Genomic DNA, 25,474 nt, shown 5'->3' with positions numbered 1-25,474 from the left:
AATTATGATCAGACGATCTATCATAAGGCAAAAAGCAGCAGAATTTAACCCTCATTTATCGTTTGTGTCTCATGTGATGAAGGAACAGCTGGCTGCTTGGAGCAAAAAGGGTACGTCTCTAACCCTGGGAATGCAATATCACTTGTGAAAGTTTGTAATGGCAGGTGCAATGATAATTTCTTGATCTTTTCACTAAGATTTTACCTTGTCAAAAATTACATTTGGTTAGTAGCACATGAAATACTGCTAGTTTATCTGTCCTTTTGATTTTTTTTTCCAATGTTCAGTTTACCAAGTAAGTCAGTATAAAATCCCTTTAAAGTACAGTTTTAGTTTTATTCACTGGTGTTGGAAACAGTGACATCCTTTAATCCTGTTCTTAAAAAGAAGGCTTTGTTTGAGGTCCTTAAGCTGACTCGAACTGGAACTGAAAGCTGCGCTCACCTGTCCTACTGGTGAGACTCCATCCTTGATTCTGCCATTCTGACGGTTAGCAGTTCTCTACTTTTCAGGCAGTGCAGTAGTCATCATCCTGTGTCTTTCAGTTTAAATAGTACACCTCCCTGTGCATACCTTCTAAGCTTTTGCAGGTGAAACAGATTTGACTTCTAATTTTAACACTAGAGGTAAGTGATTGATTTTTTTACTATCACTATTACCAAATTCATCTTGAATCTATGAATTCATCGTTACTAAATTGTTACAACCATACACAGAAATGTAAATATACTGTTGCTTTAGCACTTTGAAAGAAATGCATTGCTTACTATATCACATTTACTCTCTTTACAGTCATATTGTATGCGTGATGATAACTCATGGAAGTCACTGTCACTTCCACCTCATCCACACCCAGTTTAGAGCAAGAGGATCAGATGTAATCTATCATTTGGTGTAACTGCTCTTGTGTTATTTCATAAGTTGTTCTATTTAAAAGAAAATGAGCTAATTATTTTAATTTTTTTCATGATTTTTTTAACTTGTGTAGTATTTTTTCCACTTTGCTAAAATCGTGTTTTCTGTGTGGTAGGTTATTTTGCAAAGTAAATCAGAATTTTTTTTGTCATGAAGAGACTTAAACATGAGCAAAGGTTTCAGTTGTTTAGCTCTGTGATAGGAACCGTATACATGAAGAGCAGTACTGTTATAGCTATCTGTGGATCTTTAATAAAGGGAAGAAAAACTGGCTGGAGTGGGGGAAGGCAAGTAAATGATGTTCAGAACAGCAATTTCGAGAGTAAGTGCTTAAATTTCATATTAAATGTCCCATTCATGGATCTGATTTTCATAGCTTTTTATGACTTGATCTGGAGCAAGCTTAGTACAATGTAAGAATCTGGCTAAATTACTAGTAAAAGATGCTAGCAGAATTATTATTTTTTTTTTGTCATCTTTGCTTGTATTTATTCCAGCTTGATATTAATTTATCTGCAAGGAACTTCAGTAGATTGCCTTTGATCACCATAAAATTGGTATAGAAGTAAAAACTTTCTGAAATAAAAATCTGATAATCAGAGAATTATTTTCTAGCTGATGGGCCCCCTATAAAGGGCCATAAGAGCAGAGGGGCATAAGAACTAGTGATGCTCTTCTGGGAAGTTGAATTCAATGAGTTCTAAAAAGAAAAAATACATTTTTTTTTTCATGGTACAAAGTGTAACCTGTATGCAAAGAATCAAGAGTTAGGGAAAAACTTGAATATTTATATTCAGTGTCTAAGATTACAAGCTTTCAGTGAATGGAAATAGACTAAACGTGCTGCAGAATAACAGTAAGACAACTTCTTTGCTATGAGTGCGCTGAGGCACTTGCACAGGCTGCCCTACAAAGCTGTGGAAGCCCCATCCCTGGAGGTGTTGGATGGGGCCCTGAGCAGCCTGATCTAGTGGCTGGCAGCCCTGCCCACAGCAGGGGGTTGGAACTAGATGTTGTTTAAGGTCCTTTCCAACCCAAGCCATTTTATTATTAACTGTATACTTCAAATCTTTGCTCTCGAATTGCAGTTTTCCTGTTTTAATTTCAGTCCAGACCCGCTGTTCAAGATGCACTCTTTCTGTGCATAAAATTAAACAAACAACAGAGTCATTTGTTAATGGTATTTCCTGAGATGGTGAGATTGTGCTCCGCTTCCTTTTAGTTTAGTAAAAATCCCTTCCCCCCAGTTGGTTTTCATATTTGTGTAATTCTGTAGTTCCCTTAATTGTCAAGTCTGCTCAAATGACAAACAGATTGAGTTTTTATCTTTATTACATGGTGTACTATATTTGAATTTCATTCAGTTTTTAAATCCCTTGTGCCTTTTTTTTCATTTGGGCAGTTACAGGAAGACTGAACAACATAGAAATCATGGAAAGCTAAACTTTCTGTCTCTTAATTTGTAATAAAACTCCAGGAAATTATCTGGGAGGTTCAGTTCAGAACCATAGACAATATTTTACAGAAGACTGCGCTACAGCAGTGCCACAGTAGTGGCTCCAGCAGTACGATTTATTCTAACCTCCTGCTCTGAAACTGTTTGTGTATAGTGAAGGTTTTGGTTTATTATTAATTATTAAACCAGTCTTCCTGAAGAACAACTTTCTAGTTAACTTGTGTCTCCTACGTCTGGAAGCTTATGATTCCTCCCATGATTTCCATGAAGAGTTGAACTGTAAATCTTGGACCCATTAAATTAATCAAAGTAGTTTGGGTAGGTTTTGATTTCAGGTTTTTGTTAGCTTTTGACTTGTCTGGACATGTCTGGTGAGGATGGAGTTAATTTCCTTTGTAGCAGGTCCTATGGTGCAGTGTTTTTAGATGATAACACACAGATGCTTTAACTACTGCTGACCAGTAGATAGCGTCAAGGCTTTGTGTTTCTCACTCCACCCCCCATGCAATGAATAGATCAGTGGGTGAGCAAGACGCTGAGAGAGGACACAACCAGGCAGATGACATGGGCTAACCAAAGGGGTATTCTGTGCTGTGTGATGTCATATTCAGCAATAAAAAGGGTGAGGATGGGGTGTAAGGAGCTGAGCCATCTTTTTCTCAGCTCACTCATGGGAGGTGGTGAGTGATTGTTTTTGCATCACTTCCTTTGTTTTTTTTTTTTTTTCCTCTCTTCTGCTTCTCCTTTGTTTATTAAATGATTTTTATCTTGACCCCCAGCTTGTCTTGCTTTTACTCTTCCTTTCCTTGTCCCCTCATGCCACTAGGGAATGTGTAGTGTTTGGCTGCAGGATGAGTTTTAGAAGTACTAATGTGCATAAAAGGAATGTAATTGGAAGATTCAGCTACGTGGGCTTTGCTACCTCACCTTATTGAAATATCTGTCCATTTACATATCTAGTAACCTTTGTAGCAGTTCCTTGTTCTGCTTTGCTTGCTGTGCATTTGAATTTAATGCTCAGCTGACTAATCTTTTACTTTTTTCCTTATCATGTCCTTATAAAATGACTGCTTGGTTTTTTTCTTGTGTGAAAGACATGCAGGTGGAGTATTTGTTACTTAACCATATAGACAAGATAAGAATTACTCTCATCATCTATTTCAATATAATTGAGTTTAACTACATCACAGAGCACTACTAGTGTAAAGGAATTGTTGACTGCAATTTTACCATCTTTGAAAGTCCGATTGGAGGGGAAAATAACACTCCTACATTTTCTCATGGCTTCTGAATATCCATGACTACTTCTGTCCTATTTCTTCATTTGTTTTTAAAATATATTGACTTACAGTTTGTCATATGAATGACAGATGATTAGAGAATCTGATTATGCACTAATAACATCAGCAGGCCATGCTGTCAGATATATGGAGTTGTGTATCTTTTAATATTTCTGCTTATATTAAATATATCAGACTGCAAAATAAGCTACAGCGATAGGTAGAATGATAAATACTTGGAAAGGGAGGACTTTTTCCCATTACTTTGCAGATATTACTTAAGAGTAGGTAAAAAAATCATAAGTACTTTGGAAATTTTCACATTGATTTTAAATCAGAATTAGAGTTATGTAAAATTAGATTTTAAATTATTATCTTGGGGGTTTTTGAAACATTGAGATGCAGTTCAAATGCTGGTATTGTAAAACAAACTTCAGTGAAACATAGCAAGGATCTATTGTGAGAAGTTTATAACTATCTTTGATGTTAAGAACTTGTATAGTGTGACACAGAAGCAGTAGACTAAAGCATAAGAAGGGATTTTACTTACATCGTCTCCTCTGAGCCCTGTTCCCAGTGCATACTGTTGACTGTCTTCCAGAAAACGTACTTTAATATTATATACTCTTCTTCCATAATAGACAACCAAAACGTATGGTTCGGTGTTTGATTTCTTAGAACAATCTCTAACCAAGAATGTCTCATCCTGTATAACACAAATTATTGTAGCAGTTATACTGTACATTCTGGTAAAAAAAAAAAGTATATAATAACATTTGCCTGTAACTGCTGTTTGAATTAAAATCTTGCAGAATTAGTTTATTGTAGCAGTGTGATACTACATAGTTGAAAGAAAAACTATTTCTAAATGAAATTTGTTGGTAAGCAATGTAGCAAAGTATTTTCTTTATATGTAATACAGCTCTATGTTAACAATTTCCATAAGTCATATATAATTAGCCAATAGTTTGACTGGTAATAGTGAAGAATCATGACTTGATCAGTGCTGCTGTATTGTACAGTGTTAAGCCAAAATCTTTATCATATAGTATCTTAAAATGAAAATGGGATATTAAAAGTCAAGTTGCTTAAGAGTGAGGAGTTAATGAGTGACTGTAGGTAGGAAGAGAGCGAAGGCATTATAATTCATTGGTTTTCTGTTTGCTTTCAAGGGCAGTGAATGATTTTATGTGCTTAATTTTCTTCAGATGGAACAGCTGTTTTATGATACAAGGATATGGCCTCTTCATGCTTGTTATGACCTTAGAGTTCTAAATCGCACTGAGTCTTACTCTGATCTGATACGTATTTACACTGTTGGGGTAATCTCGAAGCGTAATACAACTTTTATAAATTGTTACAATAATGGCAATTATAGCGAGTTTCTTTAAGGACATGGCATAATAAAATGATACCTATGAAATGTAACAGTGAGAACAGAAGTAATATTGAAAGATGGTTTTGGCCATTTACATGTGTGTTCGGAGTTGACACCCCTGCAGAATCAGTCAGTAGGCTGTTCATAGTCTTAAAGTTCAGTATGTAAGTAAACATTTGCATGACTGGTTTTAGCAATTTCACTCAACACAGTGAAGCCTCTCATATGCCTAAGGAGCTCATGAACCTGAATGTTTTCTAGAAAATGTTTCAAATTCTGTGATCTGTCTAACTGGGTTACTCTTTTGTGGAAAAGCCGGAAAAAAATGTTAACAGTGATGGAACGAAGACATTCCCACATTATTTCATGCAAGTCATTCTGTATCATGCCAACATAATAGTTCTCATTTATGTAGTAGAAGAGCAAAGGAAGGGAATATAAAATGTGTCAGCTTTTCAAAATTACTCCTTCTTTTATTTATTGCACTGAATGGGTACTCGTACATATGGTTCCATATTTTTTATTGTAAGAGTGTTAGAGAATACAGTAAAAGAAAATATAAATCAACAAAGCTAAGAACTTCAGAGAAATCCAAGCACTACCCAAGTTTTAGATTTTATGTGAATGATAACAACTTAATGTCACTGTAGTAGGAGCTGCAGGAGTTGTTGACCAGAACTGCCAACTACACCAGCAGTACTGAACATAACATATATATTTTTTAAGAATATGCAGTAAATGAAGAAACCAAGAGAGAATATTAATCAAGGAATGCTGTTAACAGTCTTAGTGTATCTGATTCTGTGCTTGCTGAAATCCAGTACTAAAGTTTATGTATTATGGAATGTAAAACCAGAAGCTTTTTTTTTTCCTGGCCAGAATGCAGATACAAAAACCACAGATGTAAAGGAAAAAATGTATTTATGTATTTCAGTGAGACTGTTCTAATATTGAAGAAAACTGCTAGTATATTTTTCTACTAGAATACATTAAAATAATTCTTAAATGCATGCTTTTAGAGTTTTCACAGGTAGCTGAGGATAGGAGATTGCAAAATCTGTTATACTTTTGAATAGAATCAGAATCATAGAATGACCTGGGTTGGAAAGGACCATAACAATCATCTAGTTTCAACCCCCATGCTGTGTGCAGGGTCACCAATCTCTAGACTAGAATAGATGAAAATCATTGTGTTACTCCCAGCAGATTCTAGGAGTCCAAAAATCTGAAGTCCAAAAAATTTCCCTTCGTTGTTCCTCATGATAGCTTTCCGGTGTGCAGAGCACTGAGCTGTGAACCAGAGTATTGTATCCGAACTACTCTGACACTTGGCTGTGACCAAAGGCACACTCCTGTTAGCTGCTTCTCAGCTACACTACTCTCCACAATCGCAGAGCAGCTGTACACTTTGCTTTCCAAACTCTTTTCAGAGTGACCAATGTAGAGTAGTGCAGTCAAACTTAGTGCTGATGGGAGGACTCAAGCCATCGCTCTGCATGCAATTAGTTTTCTTAAGGAAGAGCTTACTGAGAAACTGTCTTCCCTCTGCTGTTTCACATGGGATCTGGCATTGTATTTCAAATTATTATGCATAGAAGTATTATTTAAAAAAAAAACAACAACACATTGTCAAACGCTCTCCAAACATATTGGACTAGAAACCCAGTATGACCACAGGAAAATTAACACTATTGGAATAACATGGTGCTATTGTTGCTTGGCCTGGCTGTCCTCAGCATTCCTCTGCAGCTGGTTCTGATGTTGGTCTGCCAGAAAACCAGGGTAGGCACCAGAGTGTGTGAGACTCCCTGATGTCCTGTGGGGCTCCATCCCTTCAAAAGCCCCTGCTGGCCATTAACCTACATGATCTTCCTGCTCCTTGGGTGTGCACACCTAGCCTAAGACTGCAGCTGAGAGGTTTGGTGCTAAAGGGGCCCTCAAAAAAAAGTAGTCACTGCATTCACCTCTTAAAAGTAAGGGAATAAATAAATCCAGTCATCATAGTTTGGATCACTGGAAGATGATGAGCTGAAATGGGCCTCCTGCGCTTCAGCCCTGTAGGTATGATTTCAATATCTCAGGTGGTTAGGAGACTGAAGGGTTTTATGCCTTCTGTTGACCATACTCTATATCTTTTTAAACCACTAAGCTCCAATGGAATTACTTTTATCATACCCATGTTGCCCTAGGTGAGGCCCCTTCCTTTAGGGGCCGAGCACTCTGCCCTGCACCTTCTGCCTGCAGGAGCATTCTGCTCACCCTGCTCCCTCCAGGCTGTGCCTTTCAAAGCTGGAGATTAATAATGACTGCAAAACAGCAAGGTGGGGGGATCCTTTTATGACAAGTAGTTAATTACAAAGTAAAATATTGATATTTGCTTCTGTCCTTAACCTTGTCAGTAATGTCTGATGTGTTAATTAGTGGATTAGTTGGTGTGTATATTTTGGCAATTAGTGGACTAGCTGGTAGTGTGTATATGTTGGCAACATATACAAACTGCATTATACATCAAAGTTAGTATGGATTATATGGTTAATTTACAAAAAAAACTGAGCTACTGTGGATAGTTTTAGGATGTTTTCTCTAAAAGTTTATACCATGAGTTTAAAGATAAATTGTACTCACAGTGTTCTCCTCCAACAGCGCTGCCTCTGCTTCATGGCGATCACATTCTCCAATGTACCATTCATATTTGTGCAAGTCCTTAATTTTAAGACATAATAATCAGCGTATAGAAATGAACCACAGCTGGCAGAAGCAAAAGTCAGTAAAAACAAATTATATCTAATTTGCATTTAAAGCAAGTTTATGGCAGTGTATTAAAATAATTGTAATGCATCTGTATCAAGAAATCATTTTGGAAAATCTGTTTCAAAGTAAACATCTAAATTGGTATCAGTGGTTTCAAGAGCTCATGCTGGATTGTTTTCAGGGGAGTTGAAAGCTCACAGATTTCAGGCTATTTATTTAGAGGTTTGTTTTCAGTAGGCAGCATTTCTTAGATGTGTGTATGCTATAGAGCAGTAATCTTGTTTTCTGAAAATCCTCTCTCTTCATTAAGTAAAGTAGTCTTTACCTTTTCAATGGGTTGGGCAATATGTTCCATTTTCTCTTTTGCAAGTGAATGTTTTGGTTTATTTTCACACGTTGTATGGTGTATGGGAGACGGTGACCTCTTGACTGACGCATCGTCTGTATCAACCATGGATCCTGTGAAAGTAAATTCAGAAGGAAAAGAATTGTATTGCTTTTAATTTGAGCTTCATTTTACCGTATGAATTTTATACAATAGAGCAGCATTTGTGGTTTGATAACCTTTGAAATTTTGAACTGTTTATTATGATGTCTCTTAGGCCAATGCAGCAGCAATGATATCAGATTGATGCCTCAAAAAATGTAACGTTTTCTGACATATTTTAATTGATAGCAGGTTCTTCTACACATAAGCATAGCAAAATATTAAATATAAATTATTAATAAAATATCAAATATTACATAACATAATTAATGGGTGACATATGTTCATTTGTAATTCTGCTCTGCATTTACCCATCTGAGGGCATTCAGACAGATGAAAAATGTTTTCCCAAAGCAAGTGATCTGCAGCCTGTATATTTAATGCTGCCTTTAGCAGAGCATCACCTGAGAGCTGTGCCAGCATGGAAGGCAGGGTGGGAGCCCCAAGTGTGGGGTGATATGGGAAGGCTTGGACTGACTGAGTCAGTTGAGGCTGCAGAGGAAACAATGTTAGAAAAGATTCCAGGTGTATGGTTAGGATGCATTTTGCAGATGCACATCATGAGAAAAAAATAGTTAATTGTGGCATAAAAGCCTTCGTATCCTGCCATACCACAGAAGGCCTTTCTGTTTGTTATGTGTAGTGCTGTTGGGAGAAATGACTTAATGACTGTCGTAAATGAGAAGAATGTGATAATTGACAGCTTCCATCTTTTCCTTCTGGTTTGTATCATAAGAGATAGCACTGCTTGCCAAAATGGCATTCTTATTTATTGTTCATTTTTTATCAGTATATTGTTATTCTACCTATACATAAAATATGATGGCATAAGAAGGAAGTTCAAAAACTTTTTCATACAGAAGAATAATAATTGTAATTGTTTCATGTTTTTGTGTTGTACGTACCATGTTCTGGTTTACAGCACCATTATATTTGTTTCTAAGGCTGTAAACAATGCCCACTGATGTCAGTAAGAAAAAACCAATGTTTTTTACATATTGATTCACATTCAGTGGGCAATCGATCTGCTCAGAAATGAAATCGCTGAGCCAATTGTGTAAAGGGTTTGGAGCCAAGCGTCTGCATTTTCTTTCTGTGATCAGATTGAGTTGTTAAAGTGCTAATACGCTGCTGTTAGTTTTATTAAATCTTGAATCTGTCATTTGTATTCACATTTCAATTTTGGTGACTGTCCCCGCACACTTTATTTTTTAAAGGAGACTTCACGGTTAGCTCTACATTTGTAATGTGTTCTGTACAATTTCTTTCTGGTGTATTTTTAAGCTGTAGGATGAGAAGTGGATGGCAATGCTCACCAAGAAATTAAAGAATAACGGTTACATTTTTGCAGGTAATAATTTGTTTTCAGAAATAAAAACTAAAAATATCAGTGTGAGAGAAATACGTACTTATATGTGGTAAAAAATATAAGGTTTTTGTATATATCTAATAAAGTCAATATTTTATTTATAAAATATTTTTTTTTTTATTCCAAATGTGGACTTTAAAGAAAATTGTAGGATAGCAGGGGGGTATGGGTACTTGTTTGTGCTGTCCCTATTGCTTCAAAGGGGCAGTGGTTGTACAGAGGGAAAGGGAGCGGTGCCTGACTGAATGACCAAAAGAAACAGTAGAAGTTTCTGAAGCTGAAATTGGTACAGGGCACTTAGGAAAAAGAATCAGTTGTATGTAGAAGAGAGCATTGAGAGACTATTGAGAACAGCTGGAAACAGAGGTAAAGGGAGGTTTTTCGTAGATGTGCAGGGGAGGAGAACAGATGGAGTTGTGCCCTCAGATTGACTAAGATGTCAGGAGGTGGAAGTAGCTCAGTACAGGGCCACCACCATTGTGCAGCTGGAGCCTGTAACACAAAGCTGAGGGAGGTGGGTGTCTTTGACCTGGCACTAGCTGAAGTTGAGGTAAATCCTACTTTGAACAAATGATATGGCTTGTATGTGCATCCTGGTTGTGGTGGAAATGCTAAGTCATGGTTTGAACCAGTGATTGAGCACCTGATGGGAAGGCAGGGCCAACCCAGGGGAGCTCAGGTGCATGTAATGCCCATGATGACTGGAAGGGGTGGAGCCAGGATTCACCTCTTCCCAGACCTCATTTAAGGGTTGGCAGTGGGGGCAAGGGTGTTTGGCTGGGGATCTCTATCTGCCTGAGGCCTTCTAAGGTAAGCAGATTCTTTCTTTTGTTTCTGTGTCCACAGCTGCTGCATTTTGGCTTATCTTCAGTTGCTGCAGCCTGGGACTTTGCTACCCTGTTATCATTGCTGTACTTTCCATCACTATAGCATTGTACTGCTGTTTATCTACTTACTGCATGAATTCAGGTTGTGCAACTCATAGGCTATCAGAATGGCTTGAAAGTTTGTTTTTGATAGAAAGGGTATTTGCAGGGGCAGTTGAGGGAGAGTATAAAAGTACTGTAAGTGCTGACAAGGATGGTAGGAGGTTAACCCACACAGATGTGTCTGATCACCCCTGAGTCCCCAGAGCCCCTGGGTCTCCCAGGGCACAAACTCTCAAAGCTTTGCTTTAAAGATTGATATACAATATGAGTGATCCTGGCAGGTGCACTTCAAATGACATTCAACAGCAGCAACCACCACAACAACAACAAAAAAAAACCCCACCCAAAACAAAACAAAAAGATGACGGTCATGTTATTTATATGTACTCCATCTACAGTATACATCGTTGTCAATCTAATAATAAAAGACCAATATTTGAGCACAATCATAAGTTTTTTCTTTTGCTTACATAATTCTTACCATGAAGTTGGGCTAATGAAGGATTTTTGTTTTTCAGAAGCCTGTAAGTGAGTGTTGTCTGCTTAAACCTTATTTACTTCCTTTGTGGAAGTACTTTTTAAAGCAGCAGAAGTTTGTTGACAAGGAGAGATGAAACAAATAGAAATTTGGGGCTAAAAGGGTTAAATAAAAATGAAGCTTTTTCTTTTCTTTTCTTTTTTTTTTAAGTAGAGATGAGATGGAGGTTGGCACACAACAGATCCGATATGATACAACAGTAAAAAGCTAACACTGCTTTTAAGAGTGTTTGGGGAAGTATCATCTTCAAGGCAGAGTGGTGAAACCACTCCTGGGCACGTCCAGCTCTGAGGATTGCAGACAACGCGGGGACAATGACAGGAGTGACATTGCCATGGTTACTGGATGTGCCAGCGCTGGGGCTGGGCACAGCCATCACTGCTGGCTCCCAGCCTGTTTGTTCCTTCGCAGAATGCTATGCAGCTTAGTGAGTCATCTATTTCTAGCCATAATACACTGACAGAACTGTCCCATAGTGCTACCTGTGAGTCCCTCCCTCTAGGAATCTGCATTATGCCTTAAGCAGTTTTCACAAAGAAAAGATGAATGCATTCACTTACACAAAGTCATTAAAACAACAGTGGCTACCATATAATGTCCTCAACATCTGCAGCTTCTGATCAGCTGACCCCAGCTCTGAGTGGGGAAGAAGCTTGTGCTGCTTAGTGTCCTTTCTCCATATCTCTTTGCATGCCCAGCTGTTTGCCATCTGCTCCCATCCCTGTCATTCTTCAGTGGCTCACCCCAGTCTCATTGCTTTTCTGAGGTCCCATCTTAGGCATTTCTGAACTTGAGCCATGCACAGAGTACAGCCAAGCAAATAAGTCCTATGGGTTCCTATTGATTATGCCATCGTTTTGCTTTTTGTCTGCTTGCTTTTTTTTTTTTTTTTTTTTTTTTTTTTAACAATCAGTCCCTTTGTGCTGACTCTTCTGGGGTTATTAAAGGCCTGGAGCATCTTCCATGTGGGGAAAGGCTGAGATAAATATCTGAAGTGTAGGAGTCAAGGCAATTGGGGTGGACCATAATCATTGGCAAGCAACTATAGAACAAGGGGCAATGTGCAGAAACTAGAACATGAGAAGTTCCATACTAACCCAAGGAATAACTTTGCTGACAGAGTGATGGAGCGTTGGAATAGGTTGCCCATAGAGAATGTGGAGTCTCCTCTTCTGGACACCTTCTGTGAGCCCTGCTGTAGGGAACTGCTTTAGCAGGGGTTGGACTCAGTGATCTGCAGAAGTCCCTTCTAGATTCTGTGACTGCATGCATTGAGAACACCCAGTGCAGACAACACACACGCACAGACCCTTAGAACTGGTGCTTAATGTGTCACTGTAACTATGATTAACATTTGTCCATTCCTGGTTTAGTTTTCAAAGTGATCTGTGGTTCTTACCTGAGCTGCAAATGTTTTTGGAGTTCTGTGTATGTTGAAAGCTAGGAGAAAGCAATGAAAGGGATGTCAGAAAAATATTTCTCTTAGTGGCAAATGTTTAAGAGTAAGATCACAGAGCAATGTACGGCTGTGCTACCCCGGAATACCCTTTAATCCTTCAACACATCGGTGTAGACACTCCTGGTTTTAGATGGTGATTTTGTATTTAACAGTTTTTGACTGATTTCTCTTCCGTTAATTTCTCCAGTCACTTTTTGAAGTTACATACTTTTTTTGACCCCCACAAGTCTTTCCAAGGGTTTCATGTTATATTATGAAGTTTTGTGGTAGTATTATTTAGAACGGGAAAATACAGTGGTCAGATAACTCCTCGTAACAGAGCCACTGGTACAACACTAGGGGTCCTATGTACTGTCACATTTACTATGGGTAATTATTTTACCTTGGAGAAGTACCATTGGCATCAAGATGGATAGATGAGAGGTTCTATTTAATTGTTCAGCTGCATTTGTCTACTTAAGGAGGGCATTAAATCATAGGATAAAGTACAGGAAATGTGCCTATACTTTTATTGAGTGCTTTGTGAGAGGTGTGGTGGATTTAGATTGAATAACATATTTAGAAAATAATACACTTAGAAAAGATTTATGTCAGTTAGAAAAGTAGGAGAATTGTGGCAGATTTCTATGGAGTAGTAATTGGCCTTAAGAAGGCCACACATATGTTCTTCATATATAAAAACAGAAAATGGAATGTAGTGGAAATGCTGAGGCTGGAGATGGCAGAGCTACTTCTTATGGTATGTTTAACACTCTTGAAAACTTAGGCAAAAATATAATACAGTAGTACGCTAATAAAGATAAAAATTCAAGCATAGCCTGAAAGCAGTTCCCAAGGATGGTTACTCTTGCTTTTCAGCTACATATTGTATCACTACTTGGCATCAAGAAGTGATATAATCCTGCTTTTATTACGTTGTGAAGTATAATTTTCTGGGTCTTGAAGCTTCTAGTACAATGAAATTCTTACCTGGCTTCAGGAAGGTGCTTTGCTTTACACTGTTCTTGTAAAATCAATTCAAGTTTCTTCCTTTTATCTGTGTCAATTAATGAAATGAGAAAGATTTTATTATTTCCTCTCATGTGTGACTTTGGCAGTATCTAGCAACTACTCTGAAAAAGAATTAAGTTAATCAAATTCATAAATGAGGGGAAGGAGTTCAGTGGAGGAATAGGCTACAATTAGTTTAATTTAAATCAGTCAACTCATTATTTCAGTGGGAAACATTACTGTAGTACTAAATTTTACATGGTGATGCTGAACATGACAGGTTTTGCTGGCATCATGTATAATTAACATAATGGTAAAGAACAGAATACTGTACTAGAAATGTATAGAGAGTTTATAAATTCCTTTTGTAGGGTGGGACAGATAATGAATGTATCAGTGCAGTCAATACTATTTCTACCTGAAAATTGGGAAACTGCCCTTAATTCACAAAATGAACTGCCAGAAGAAATTACGAACTCATTGACAGGGAGGTGAGAGTCAAGATGGAAAGAAAAGAGATGTTGTACTGGCAGATTAGATTTGTGCCTGTTTTGTTTTTTTTTTTTTGTTTGTTTGTTTCAGGATATCCTTCTCTCATATTTTTGAGGTTCTAGTATTATTTTTTTTTCCCTTGAGACCTTAAGAATTTGATTTGCCTGGAACAAGTATGTTGCCCTACTTCCCTGGATTGCAAATGTTGAGATAAATTCCTTTTTCTGCTCAACTCCCACAAGTGTACAAGTCAGTCCAAATCTCTCTGTTCTCAGCAGATGTATACCAATGGGATGTCTAATACTAGTTTGAATATAGAGCCAGACTGTATGATCCTATATAGCAGGATATATGTCAGTTTCTTTTACTGATTACCTAGATGGAGTTTTAATGATGGAATACTTTGATCGATCTTGTAATACAAAAGAAAAGACAACAAATTAATAACATAAGATTAAATACTAACCTTTATCTCTTCCAGATGCCTATATAAAATGATAACACAGTAAATATTTTTCTTTTAATTGCCAACTTGAATTTACCACAACAAACCCAAATATCTTTTCAATTTAAAACATTCTGTAGACATTCAATGATGAACACCCGATCACTTTGTCAGAAATTCAGGCTAAATTCTCATCTCAGCCCACTGGCAACAATGAGAAATGAATGTTCAGGGGTATAAATGAATGTAGTGTTTATTGCAGTGATCACTATTGCATGTCAATTTAACTGATGATATGGTTCTTCATCGCTTTTGTATGAAATTGAGATTGATTTTGATTGACTGGAGACACACTATCCGCAGGTTAAAATCAGTCATTTCTTTTCAGAGTCCTTAACTGATAGTGTGATTACTTTAGCTGTTGTGGCAGATACTTCATGCAAAATCGTAGAATCACCACGGTTGCAAAAGACCAACAGGATCACCCAGTCCAACCATGCACCCATCACCAGTAGTTCTCACTAAACCATGTCCCTCAAAACAACGTCCAAACGTTCCTTGAACAAAAATCACTGCATGGAGAGTCTAAATGGTTGGACTGGGTGATCCTGTGGGTCTTTTCCAACCTTGGTGATTCTATGATTCTAAATACGGCATATTATATTACAAAGAAATGAATAACAGGTATCTAGAGAGCAGAGTTTGGTGTGTTTTCACTGTATTTCTGTAGTATTTTGATTCACGTGGGAATGTGATTTATATTTTGATTTATATTTTGATTATTAATTTGATACAAGAATATAATTCATAAATACTAAAAAGATTTAGTCTCTGTAGGTGTTGTTTCTTTAGTCTTCCCAAAAACTTATCTTCCCATTAATGCTTTTGCATTGCTTAGAAATTAGTTGTGCCATTCAGGTTGGAAGGGACCTGGGTAAGTCTCTAGACCAAACTTCTGCTCAAAGCACAAGATGGTTGATGAGGTCAGGCTCAGAGCTTTTCCCAGCTCAGTCTTGTAGACATCCAGAACATAGTCTTTCTTGCCTCTAGGTCACCTGTTCCAGCACCCTCATAATTAACCTATTTTTTTGTTTTGTTTTCCTTTTTTCTACTTTTCCTCTCTTAACCACACTGACCTGCAGCTTGGTGTCCAAACTTGGCAAGGGTGCATCTTGTCTCCTCTGGATCGTGCTGAAACTATTTATATCTTAGGAGCAATATGAATGGGAGATGATCCATTCAAATCTAATTTTAGTATCTTTTCCATGTTATGAGATGTATAGTATTTCTCCTTAAGATGTAGCCAAACTATGAGCTTATTAGAAGCTGCAGTATTTGCACAGCTGTATAGTGCCCAGCCAGAAATATTAATTACAGATGTAAGATGTTTATTGTTCTTGGGAGTGTTTTTCTATTTGATTTCTGTAATGAATCAGTATCTGGGACATGACAAAGCTTTTGTGTTAAAATATTATCTTGGTAATATTGTTTTGCATTAAATGTGAATTACAATATTGCAACCGAAGCATGTTTTTAATAACCTCTCAAAGCGTAGGAGTTTCAAACCATGGGAGGAGTGAGGTTCTGGGATGGCCCTCTGATTGAGGCTGTGGAGAACTAAAATTCAAATCATTTTGAAGTTAAACTAGCTTGTAGGTTTGTGATACGGCATCTGTTTTAGGAAATGGCTGTATTTAGCTGGTGTAGAGATTCCTTTATTTCCTGTTCTCCCTTGCTGTGAGATAAAAAGAACGTTATAGAAGTGTATTATGCCTTTAAGTGAGTTCATGGCATTGCCTCTCAGTTTCTGCCCTCTGTCCATGGGCTGCTTAGAGGTGTGGGCAGTGAGAGAGAGCTTTCGCAGCCCCTGTTGGAAATAAGAGCCCAGAGGTTCTTCTTTAACATTACTGGCCTAGAGAGCACACAAGTGCCTCTCCATTCTGCACAGCTTTCATAGACATCTGCGGCATTTGGCACTGATGAGATGCACTTTTATTTGGCTACTTGGGAAGGTTGCTTAACAGTGTGTGTGCTTTTATTTCTGTAAGGAACTTCAGGATCTTAACTGTCATTCACAGCATAGCAGTTTTGAAAGGACTATATACATTAAGAATAGATATATTTACGACCAAAAATAATTTGGTTATTATGGTATTTTTACCTACTAGGCTAAGTCATGCCTGAAATACTGTTACATCAGAAGATGTGCAGCCCCTAAAAGTGTATGGTTTAGGCCGTAATAATATATACAAAGATGATTACTTACTTCACTCAGGTCTCTAAAAGATAGATGCCTGGAAAAGAAAGAATTATATGCAAAGATTTCATTATCATAAAATAAAAATGACTGAGGACTTAAATACTTTAGTTGCATTATTCCTGGAAATTAACGGCCCTTGGCATTTTATTAGTGCTATAGAAATTCAGAGGCTGGTTATTTTTTGACATAAATTATTTGCAGGAAAAGGTTATGGACTTCCATAGAAAGGAACGGCATCCACAGTATTAATTATGGCAAATGAGAAAAGTCCCATTTAGGATTTATTCTGAGAGGAGAGAAGAGATTTGAACAGTTATAAGCTTTATTCTGTACCCTTCATCTTATTCTAAAAGTAATATTACAAACTTTAAAGTTAGGTAGAAGCAGAGTTTTTTTTTTTTTTGAAGACTGAAGATTTTCAAAAATGAAACATGGACAGCGGCAGAATAAAAAGTGTAGATAAAAGGAGATGCAAACCAGGAACTCAAGATGCAAGCTTGTAAAGAGAAGTGGGGAATGCTCCTTCTGGTTCCAAATTAAGTTGGTAGTTATGTATTTTTATGCTGTCTTCTGAAATGCTTGGTCAACAAGAATACCTTTCCCTCCTGAGAGGGGATCACCAGAAAATATTCTGCCCCTCAAAAGGGACAGTGTATCAAATCTGACCTATTTTATTGGATGTCCTAGGTTTGATGAACACGTATAGAGTGTATAATGAAAGAGATTGAGGTCTAGATTTTAGAAGCTTTTTAGAAACATAAGATATGGATAAGCACCTGGTAATTTTCTGAAGGCTCCAGGTTCCTGAAAATTCAACAATTTACTAAATAATTCAAAGAGAATGCAAAAGGAAGAAAGTATATAAAAAAAACCCTGGGAGCTATGTTTCAAGGCTTCTTCAGTGAGAAGGAATGTCTTCCTTTTACGTGTGCTGAATGCATAAGCATGGAGGGTTAAAAAAGCAAGAGATATGGGATCTGTTGGAGGAACATTCCAGCAAGGGTAGGAGAAAGGAGAGAACGTGTTTCTGATTTGGATAGATGCTTTTGTGTTAACGTGTGATTTGTTAGCTTGGTCTCTGAGGTCATTATATGACAAGCAGAAGACTGTACTTAGAATGTTGGGTGCCTAGTAAAGTTAAGAGATAAGGAAGATTTTCTTGCAGGGCAGGACTCCTCCATGAGGGGACACTCCACTTTTATGGCCCATCTACCCTAGGCATGTAGAAGTTTAATTCTCGCCAAACCTTCCAAATACATTTCAGCATCCTGCACATGCCTGTATTTTTATGAAGATGTTTTTAAGAGTGTATAAATAATGATGTGTATGATTTTATAAACCTTCCAAGTCTCGCTGGGAAACAGAATATGCACTCCTCAATCCTGCCTGCAGTTTGATAGCTTTGCTTATAGCCTTGCAGATACTGGTGCTGCACTCCTCCATAGTGCAGTCCGTATGTATGTTTTCTCCCTACCGAGTTGTGACTGAATTGGTGAGGGGTGACAAGTATTTCGAGTGAAGTGCCTGTGTGGGAAATGTGTCCCTTCCCAGATCATGTGTGGTCTTAGTCTTTGCTATTCCTTTCCTACTCCTGTGATTGAAAAATCTGTTACAATTTACATATATATGCATTAGAAAAATTTTGGCATTTATAACTGCAATGTGGAATCTTGTAGTTGTGATTTTTTTTTTCTGCCTCCTTTCACTTCTAGAGTAAGAAATTACTTGTTATATTAAAGAATTTGGCTTTTTAATAGGACCTTTTGAATCCAAGTGCTTTGCATACTGATGACTGCTGGCAAGCACAGTCTGTAATAGTTCTCACAGCGTTCAATTTATGTGCTGCCCTACCAAGGGGAGGATCAGCCATGGGATTTCAAACTTCTCAGCTATAGGTCAGGTCACACATCTGAATATGAAGCTACTTCATATTAATAAAATGTCTTAACAACCAACAGCTTTAACCTAATCCATGAAAGAATTTAAGTGCCATTCAGGAAAGATAAAGCGTACTCAGAGCTAGGTCCTTAAGTATATACTTGAAGTAGATTTCTTCATTGATTTGTAAGCTACTTTCTTTTTCCCCCCCCCTTTCCTCACGGGATTTATACTATAGGATTTGGACTCTGGTGACCTTTGTAAAAATGAAGCAAAATTCCAACTCAATGAACTGAAATTGAAGGTATTTGCAGAAGGTTGGGTAGAACTGACACGGCTCAGTTGTGCCCAAATTTCTTTCTGCAGTAGGTTTTCAGAGAGGCTGTGCATTATACCTGGCTGCCCTGGATGTATATCAGTGCTGTTCTCAGCATGTCCATCACCTGCCTCATTTATGCGTATGTATTTTGGTCACATGGGAGTGCACATGTATCTGGCTAGAGGGCAGTGAGCAGCATGCATTCATCTTCATGTAGCTCAATATATTATATGAAAATAGTAGCATGTGTATGTCAAGTTATGAGATTGGCTCTGTGTTCAGCGGAACACAACTGCTGGACTCAGCCTCTATCCATGATCTCCAAGTGCTGTATGAGCATGTGTGTTGTATGACGTAGGAGAAGCTGGGGGGATTCTGATGTAAAGGATTGATGTGATGACTGGAGCAAGATTTCTGGCTACAGATTTCTCTTGTGCTGAATGCAATATCCTTGGGATATGAAGGTGTTTCTGTATCTCTCTGGTACAGTCAAGGTATTTCCCCATACTTGGCTTTCCATCACCAGCTGTGCTGAGCAAATGCAATTACTTTTACTTAGCAGTGATTGCCAAACCTCTAAGTATCAGTGGGAGGGGAAAAAAGAAAAAAAAAAGTAGGGCCTTAAACAGAGTGTTCATGAGAGTTCCACCTACTTTTCCGCTCCTTTACCTCTTTACCATTATTTTGGCAGTTTTTTCTTTAAAAAATGTGGTATCAGATTATGTTAAATACCACTTCTCTTGATTATTCACAGCTGTCTAAAGAATCAACAGCTATTTCCTTAAGTATAAGCAGAAGCGTGATGGAGAAGTATGGTGGCTTTGCCAGGGAGAGTGTTTTGATTCTCAGGAAATCAGCATGAAGAAATGTAGCAGTACCTTGTGGGCTTTGCTGATACTGGAAAAATATGAGACTGGCTGGGTGTTTCCCTGGTGTGGAGGACGTGGCTGCTTATCTTCGGCTCTGGAGGAAGTGGATGATACTGTTTTGGCAGTGTCTTCAGAGGCCTGAAAGAGCCAAAAGAGAATTGGAAGAACTTTTAGGGAATGAAGGAGGTGCAAAGATTGCTGTAAGTGCGAGCTCAGAAGGGAAGAAATTGGAATTTTCCAAGTGTATTTCAATGTACTTGTGCTGAGCTTAGCTCAGGTCCAGGATTCAATACGAATAATAAGTTTGGATAATATTCTATGTTTGCAAGAATGTGCTGTACTGTGTTCCATGCCACTTAGCACTGCTTTCATGCTCTTCTCCAGTATATGCCAGCTTTCCAATGCTGATATCTCTGAGTGGGTAAGGCCCAGCTGGGGAATGCCCTGTGGCTTATTTGTGTAATAATATAGACTCATAGAATGGTTTGAGTTGGAAGGGACCTTTAAGATCAACCCCCCTGCTATAGGCAGGAACACCTACCTCTAGACCAGGTCGCTCAAAGCCCCATCCAGCCTAGCCTTTAACATGTCCAGGGTGGAAGCATCCACAGCCTCTCTGGATGAAGTGTTCCAGTGTCTCACCACCCTCCTAGTAAAGAATTTCTTCTTGATACCTAGGCTAAATCTACCCCCTTCCAGTTTAAAGCCATTTTCTCTTGTCCTTTCACTATATGCCCCTATAAAAAAATCCCTCCCCTGCTTTCCTGTAGGCCCCTTCAGGTACTGGAAGGCTGCTATAAGGTTCCCCTAAAGCCTTCTCCTCTCCAGGCTGAGGAGCCCCAACTCTGAGTCTGTCCTCGTAGGGGAGGTGCTCCAGCCCTCTCATCATCTTCGTGGTCCTCCTCTGGACCTACTCCGATACCTCTATGTCATTCTTGTGTTGGGGGCCCCAGAACTGGAATGTTCTATAGTTCTGATCATATTTTAAACCTGCTTACATCTCTTACTGCATTCAATATAATCATTGAGGAATAATCCTGGCAGTTTGGGATTACCTTTCAAAATTATTTTATTTGTACCAACTGTAATTGTTTGAGAATGAAAAAAACATAAAAAAGTTTACTTTTTTTGTTAACATATGATAGAAAAATTTGTTCATACATATTCATGGAATAGAGTTCAATCCATCTTCTGTGGGAGTAAATGACTGCAGTTGATTTCTATCAACATGATTTAAACTTATTTAAAAAAAAAAGCAGAAAGATTTAAAAGACAGCAGAGATGATATTGTATTGTGAGTAGAACATGAGGAAATTATATAAATGAAGAGACCCCCTGTCCCTGCCCCCCAACAATTTGTGGCTGGATTGAACCCAATTCCAGATTTCTGGAGTTCCTATGTTGGGAAAAGCATGAAAGCTATTTCTGAACTGATCTTACCGTGGGGGAGGCAAGGGTTTCTAGAAAAGAAAGAAAACAAAAATATGTTTGAGTTTTTCTCCCTTGTTTTACCAGCAGAAATATAAGTAGTTCAGATTAAACAGGCATATCTGTGTCAACAGGCAAAGTTTTATGTATTCCACAGCATACAACGTAGATTTAAATATGCCTCTTTAAAATCATTGAAGAGTAAAAGATGCCATTGTAAACCATGAATTCAAATTAGTGAGGTAATGCAGGCCTGCAGACTTCTCATCCTTTAGTCAGTGCTAGCAGAACTGGAGTGTGCTTTTTACAAATATATTTAACAGAGTAATAGCCTGTGTGAATGTAATTGATGAGAGACTCTGCTTACCTGGAGTCCGTATTTTTTCACTCCTTCTCCTAAGATAATTATTAATAATTGTTAATTGAGTACTGTCCATATAATCCACAGGTAAAGGTATAGCTTTATCCCAGTATTGTTATTATTGGCAGCCCACCCCCACCCACCAGCTCATTGCTACCATGTTTATCCAGCTGACACATCCACATCTCCACCATTTTTCTTGCTTCCTAGTGGGGTTAGCATTAATTAATGTCAACCTATTTGCAGGGGCTGGAAGCTTCAGTGGTTCAGTGAGAGATTGTTGTCTGTGGGAGTGAAGGCTGAGGCCGCTGGAGATAGGAATGAGTGCATGTTTTGTGTTGGCCAGACTGGTCTCTGGGTGAAATTTAATGTAGGTGCGGTGAGTTTCGTTCTGTATTTTATTTCATCTTTTCTAAGGGTGGATTCACAGATAATTTTAAATTGCATTTCCATCTCCTTCTAACAGTTTCTACGTCTCTCTGGTTAAATACTAGACTGTGTATAATTAGATAATTGTGGCAGTCCTGGAAATATTGGGAATCTTGTACTGCAGCCAGGTAGATCTTTCTAAATCACAAACATTCGTTTCCTAAGGGACATAACTCAAAATTACCTGAAGTTAAAGCAGGAAAAAACAAATATGTTTGATTACCGCAACTTAAAATATAAAGTAGTGCAAATAAAATAATCTTCACGCTACTTGATAAAACTGCATGAAGTTTGGTTTTGTCCCTGGCTTTCAACGTGACATATTTGAAGCTGATATTTATTCAGATATTTTGTGAAGTTTAGTATTGTTCTGAGACTTTATATGTGTGCTAATTAAGCTATTTTTTGCCTGTTTTGATAAAAATAAATCTATGTTTTCTGTTGTTGTTGCTCTTTCCAAGTTTACCATAATTGAACTGATTTTTAAATGCGTTTAAGACATCCTAGTTAAAAAAAAAAAAAAACAGTATAGATAAGATTTTTACTCTATTTGCAGTAGAGTTTGGTTTGTTAAATATTTTCAGAGGTTTTATGTACAGATATCCTAAGTACTGTGAAAGATGGTGAAGTAGAGCCTGGGTTCTCCCTCGGGTAAGCCATAGCAAATTGCTCTGGATTAAAATAATGGCACCTTAAATATCTAGCAATTTGAAAAAAATAGCTGTTGAAAAAAAAGATTTTGTGTTGTTTATGCCATCTGGTGGCAAAGCCACTTAATAGCACTTTGTATGAGAGTAAATGTTAGGATATTTAATAACAGAGTAGTTATTTAAAAATAATAGATTACCCCACAGGCTCAGGCTCAGGAATTACTCAAATATGCGTAGGTTTCATCCTCAAATTGCAGAGTTCAAGTTACCTCTAAGTTACCTTACTTCATCTCTCTCGATGTCAGCACACACCTTGTGCAGGCAGACAAACACATGAAAGCAATTTCAATTCATTGTGGAATGTGGGGCTTTATCAAAGCTGGCCAGCTGTCAGAGGGACCTATATCATTCATTTCTGCAGATTTTGAAGCTGGCCTGCTTGATATTTCTCTTATTTCAGCTTTTGTACAAACTATGTCAGTATTTGTTCACAAGATTCAGTTTTTCATTTTGTGGACTTTATACTGCTTAAGTTCTTCTTATAATAAGTGGGAATTATTTGGTTCAATCCTTTGAGTTACATTATGGAATAAAAGGGGGAAAAAAAAGCCCCACCATATATTGGATGGGATTCTTTGCATTACTTTCCTGGCTTGTCAGATGTCTGAAAATTTATAACGAATATGGTGATCATAGTTTCCTGGGTTGGTAATTGCATTCTTTCTGGCCATGCTTTGGATGTGGTTCAAAGATTTGAAATAAGTGAAAAACCCTAATTCCCTTTCAAGGTGAATTGAATATCTAATCCTTCAGTTGTTGACACTGTGATATGTTGCTATATCTTAAGTATACCAAAAATGTAGAAAAAATGTATAGAAATAAAGTGTTTAGAAATATACTTTTAATAGAAACTTATTCTTGATTAAAATTGTAAAGAATTTAATTGTTGGAGACCTCATTAAATTCCTAAGAATCAGACAGAAGCTTGTATGCAATTCAACCACAAGAAACAAAAGTGAAAGGTATATTTACGATTCAAAAATAAAGAAATTTGGAGCTAATTTAAAGTTAATGGCAAAGCAGTGGAGAAGCAAATATGTGCCAGGTAATACTATAGGTTTAATGTATTCTCAATAGAAGAATATTGTCAAATAGCTTTTGTAAATATGTTGGCTGCTCTGAAAGTTATGCCTCCTGTTTATTTCTGTGGAAATGACATCAGATACAAAGAGCTCAACACTAATTGATGGAGCAAATCCTCAGTTACAGAATACTATTTTGCAACACACTTCCATTAGCTATACATTTTTGCTAGCAATGAACAAGAGCCTGTATGCCATGCAGCATCAGAGGTGACCCACTGCTGCTGTCATGACTCCTGGAACGTACCACCCACCGCCTCACTGTGCACACATCCACTGTTTGCTCTTCATAAACATTCAGCAAGCATTGAGGAATGTCAATGAGTGCCATTTTCTTCTGTGTGGAGGAGTTCAGTGATACACCTTTGCTTCATACACATTTCCATGTCAGATGCCGTTTTGTCTGACTGGCCCTCCCTTTGCTGCCATCTGTCACATGGCAACAAAATGTAATGGAATACTGGTGGGAAGGCCCAGCCTCTACTGCCTTTCCACCAACATCTGCATCTGATGCTGTGGGCTATTATAATAAAACAGGAGGCATTATTTTTGAAACAGCCTTCGTACATTTCTACTGAGAAATGCAGGTTATGGATTAAAATATATCTACTTTTTTAAGCAATTAAACAAAGTCTTTTCTATCATCTGCAATGTCTGCTTATGTATCAAAGCTAAATATGGAAGCACTGTTTTCTGATTGCAAAACCAGATATATTTTTTAATTATACCTTTGACGTTTGACATGTTCCTCGCTTCTAGAGCAGATGTATGTTTCTGTTAATAAAATCAAATAAAGATGTGATGTTAGGCACCATACTTGAAACTGTAGCTAGTAAAAACAGCGCTGTTATCTGAGATGCCGCAAATAGTTTGTAGATCCATTCTTGACCTCAGGCATCAACAAAGGAAGGTGAGCTGAGGGGACATTGTTGTATAGCAAAACAGGATCTTACGTGACCTTGCAAAAATCAAATTGTTCATGGCTAAGACTTCAACTGGACCACTTGTAGCTTTATGTGATATTACAGAATAAGAGGGAACGCATTTACAGGCAGAACTTAAGGTCTTTACTCACAGGCAAGTACTGAGGGGGCTGAGGTGGGTGCTGACTGCTCATGTGTGTGGTACCTGAAGGCCTCAGACAATGCTTATCTGTAAAAGAGAAAGAAAAAGCAATCTTGAGTAATTCAGTCTTTTGAAAGATGCTGTCTTTCAAGGTGAAGAACTTCTAATGTTTAGAACATGGTTTTGATGTCAGGCATTGCTGTTTTTATAGCATTTTCATTTTGCCTTTCCTGATCTTCCATGTTACTTTAGTAGTGGTATTGATCACCTACCACACAGTGGTAAAAAAAAAAATAAAATAAAATAAATATTTGTTAGCTGGTACACAGTTAAAGTACAGTTAAGTGAGCGAATCTGTGAATTTGCTCATTGTCTTGAATGAATTTCTGGGTTTTAGTGAGAGATGAAGAGAACTTTTAATTTTACTTTAGCTTTTAATAAGTACTGCACTCGTGGCCCACTAAAAGAAATATATGAAGCGTGAATTGGCATGTGTTCTCAAGTCATTAGCTTTGTATCTCAAAGACACTTTTATTTTTCTAGGAAAGAGGGCAAAATGGGATGGTATATGGAATTTTGCCCTT

General features: G+C 37.7%; 1 protein-coding gene and 1 long non-coding RNA gene across 3 annotated transcripts in view; one reads left to right on the top strand and one right to left on the bottom strand.

Annotated features, from left to right (window-relative positions):
• The window catches only part of CLNK (cytokine dependent hematopoietic cell linker), a 56,013-nt gene that overhangs the window by 303 nt on the left and 30,236 nt on the right, over positions 1–25,474 (bottom strand). For both annotated transcript variants that reach the window (XM_040699481.2, XM_015285811.4), the window contains 12 exons: positions 24,901–24,977; positions 24,554–24,599; positions 21,611–21,639; positions 21,256–21,275; positions 19,825–19,953; positions 16,756–16,783; positions 14,511–14,529; positions 13,532–13,598; positions 12,503–12,543; positions 8,106–8,239; positions 7,655–7,732; positions 4,202–4,357 (listed from right to left, as the gene is read on the bottom strand). In XM_040699481.2, the coding sequence (XP_040555415.1) occupies positions 4,202–4,357; positions 7,655–7,732; positions 8,106–8,239; positions 12,503–12,543; positions 13,532–13,598; positions 14,511–14,529; positions 16,756–16,783; positions 19,825–19,953; positions 21,256–21,275; positions 21,611–21,639; positions 24,554–24,599; positions 24,901–24,977 (824 nt within the window). The remainder of the gene's footprint in view (positions 1–4,201; positions 4,358–7,654; positions 7,733–8,105; positions 8,240–12,502; positions 12,544–13,531; positions 13,599–14,510; positions 14,530–16,755; positions 16,784–19,824; positions 19,954–21,255; positions 21,276–21,610; positions 21,640–24,553; positions 24,600–24,900; positions 24,978–25,474) is intronic.
• LOC107053297 overlaps positions 10,404–25,474 on the top strand; it is a 136,942-nt gene continuing 121,871 nt past the window's right edge. Inside the window, exon 1 of the long non-coding RNA XR_006939074.1 lies at positions 10,404–10,446. This is a non-coding gene — a long non-coding RNA (uncharacterized LOC107053297). The remainder of the gene's footprint in view (positions 10,447–25,474) is intronic.

This window comes from Gallus gallus, chromosome 4 (assembly GCF_016699485.2).
Source record: "Gallus gallus isolate bGalGal1 chromosome 4, bGalGal1.mat.broiler.GRCg7b, whole genome shotgun sequence".
Taxonomy (NCBI): Eukaryota; Metazoa; Chordata; class Aves; order Galliformes; family Phasianidae; genus Gallus; species Gallus gallus.
This window is presented reverse-complemented; position numbering and strand designations above follow the sequence as displayed.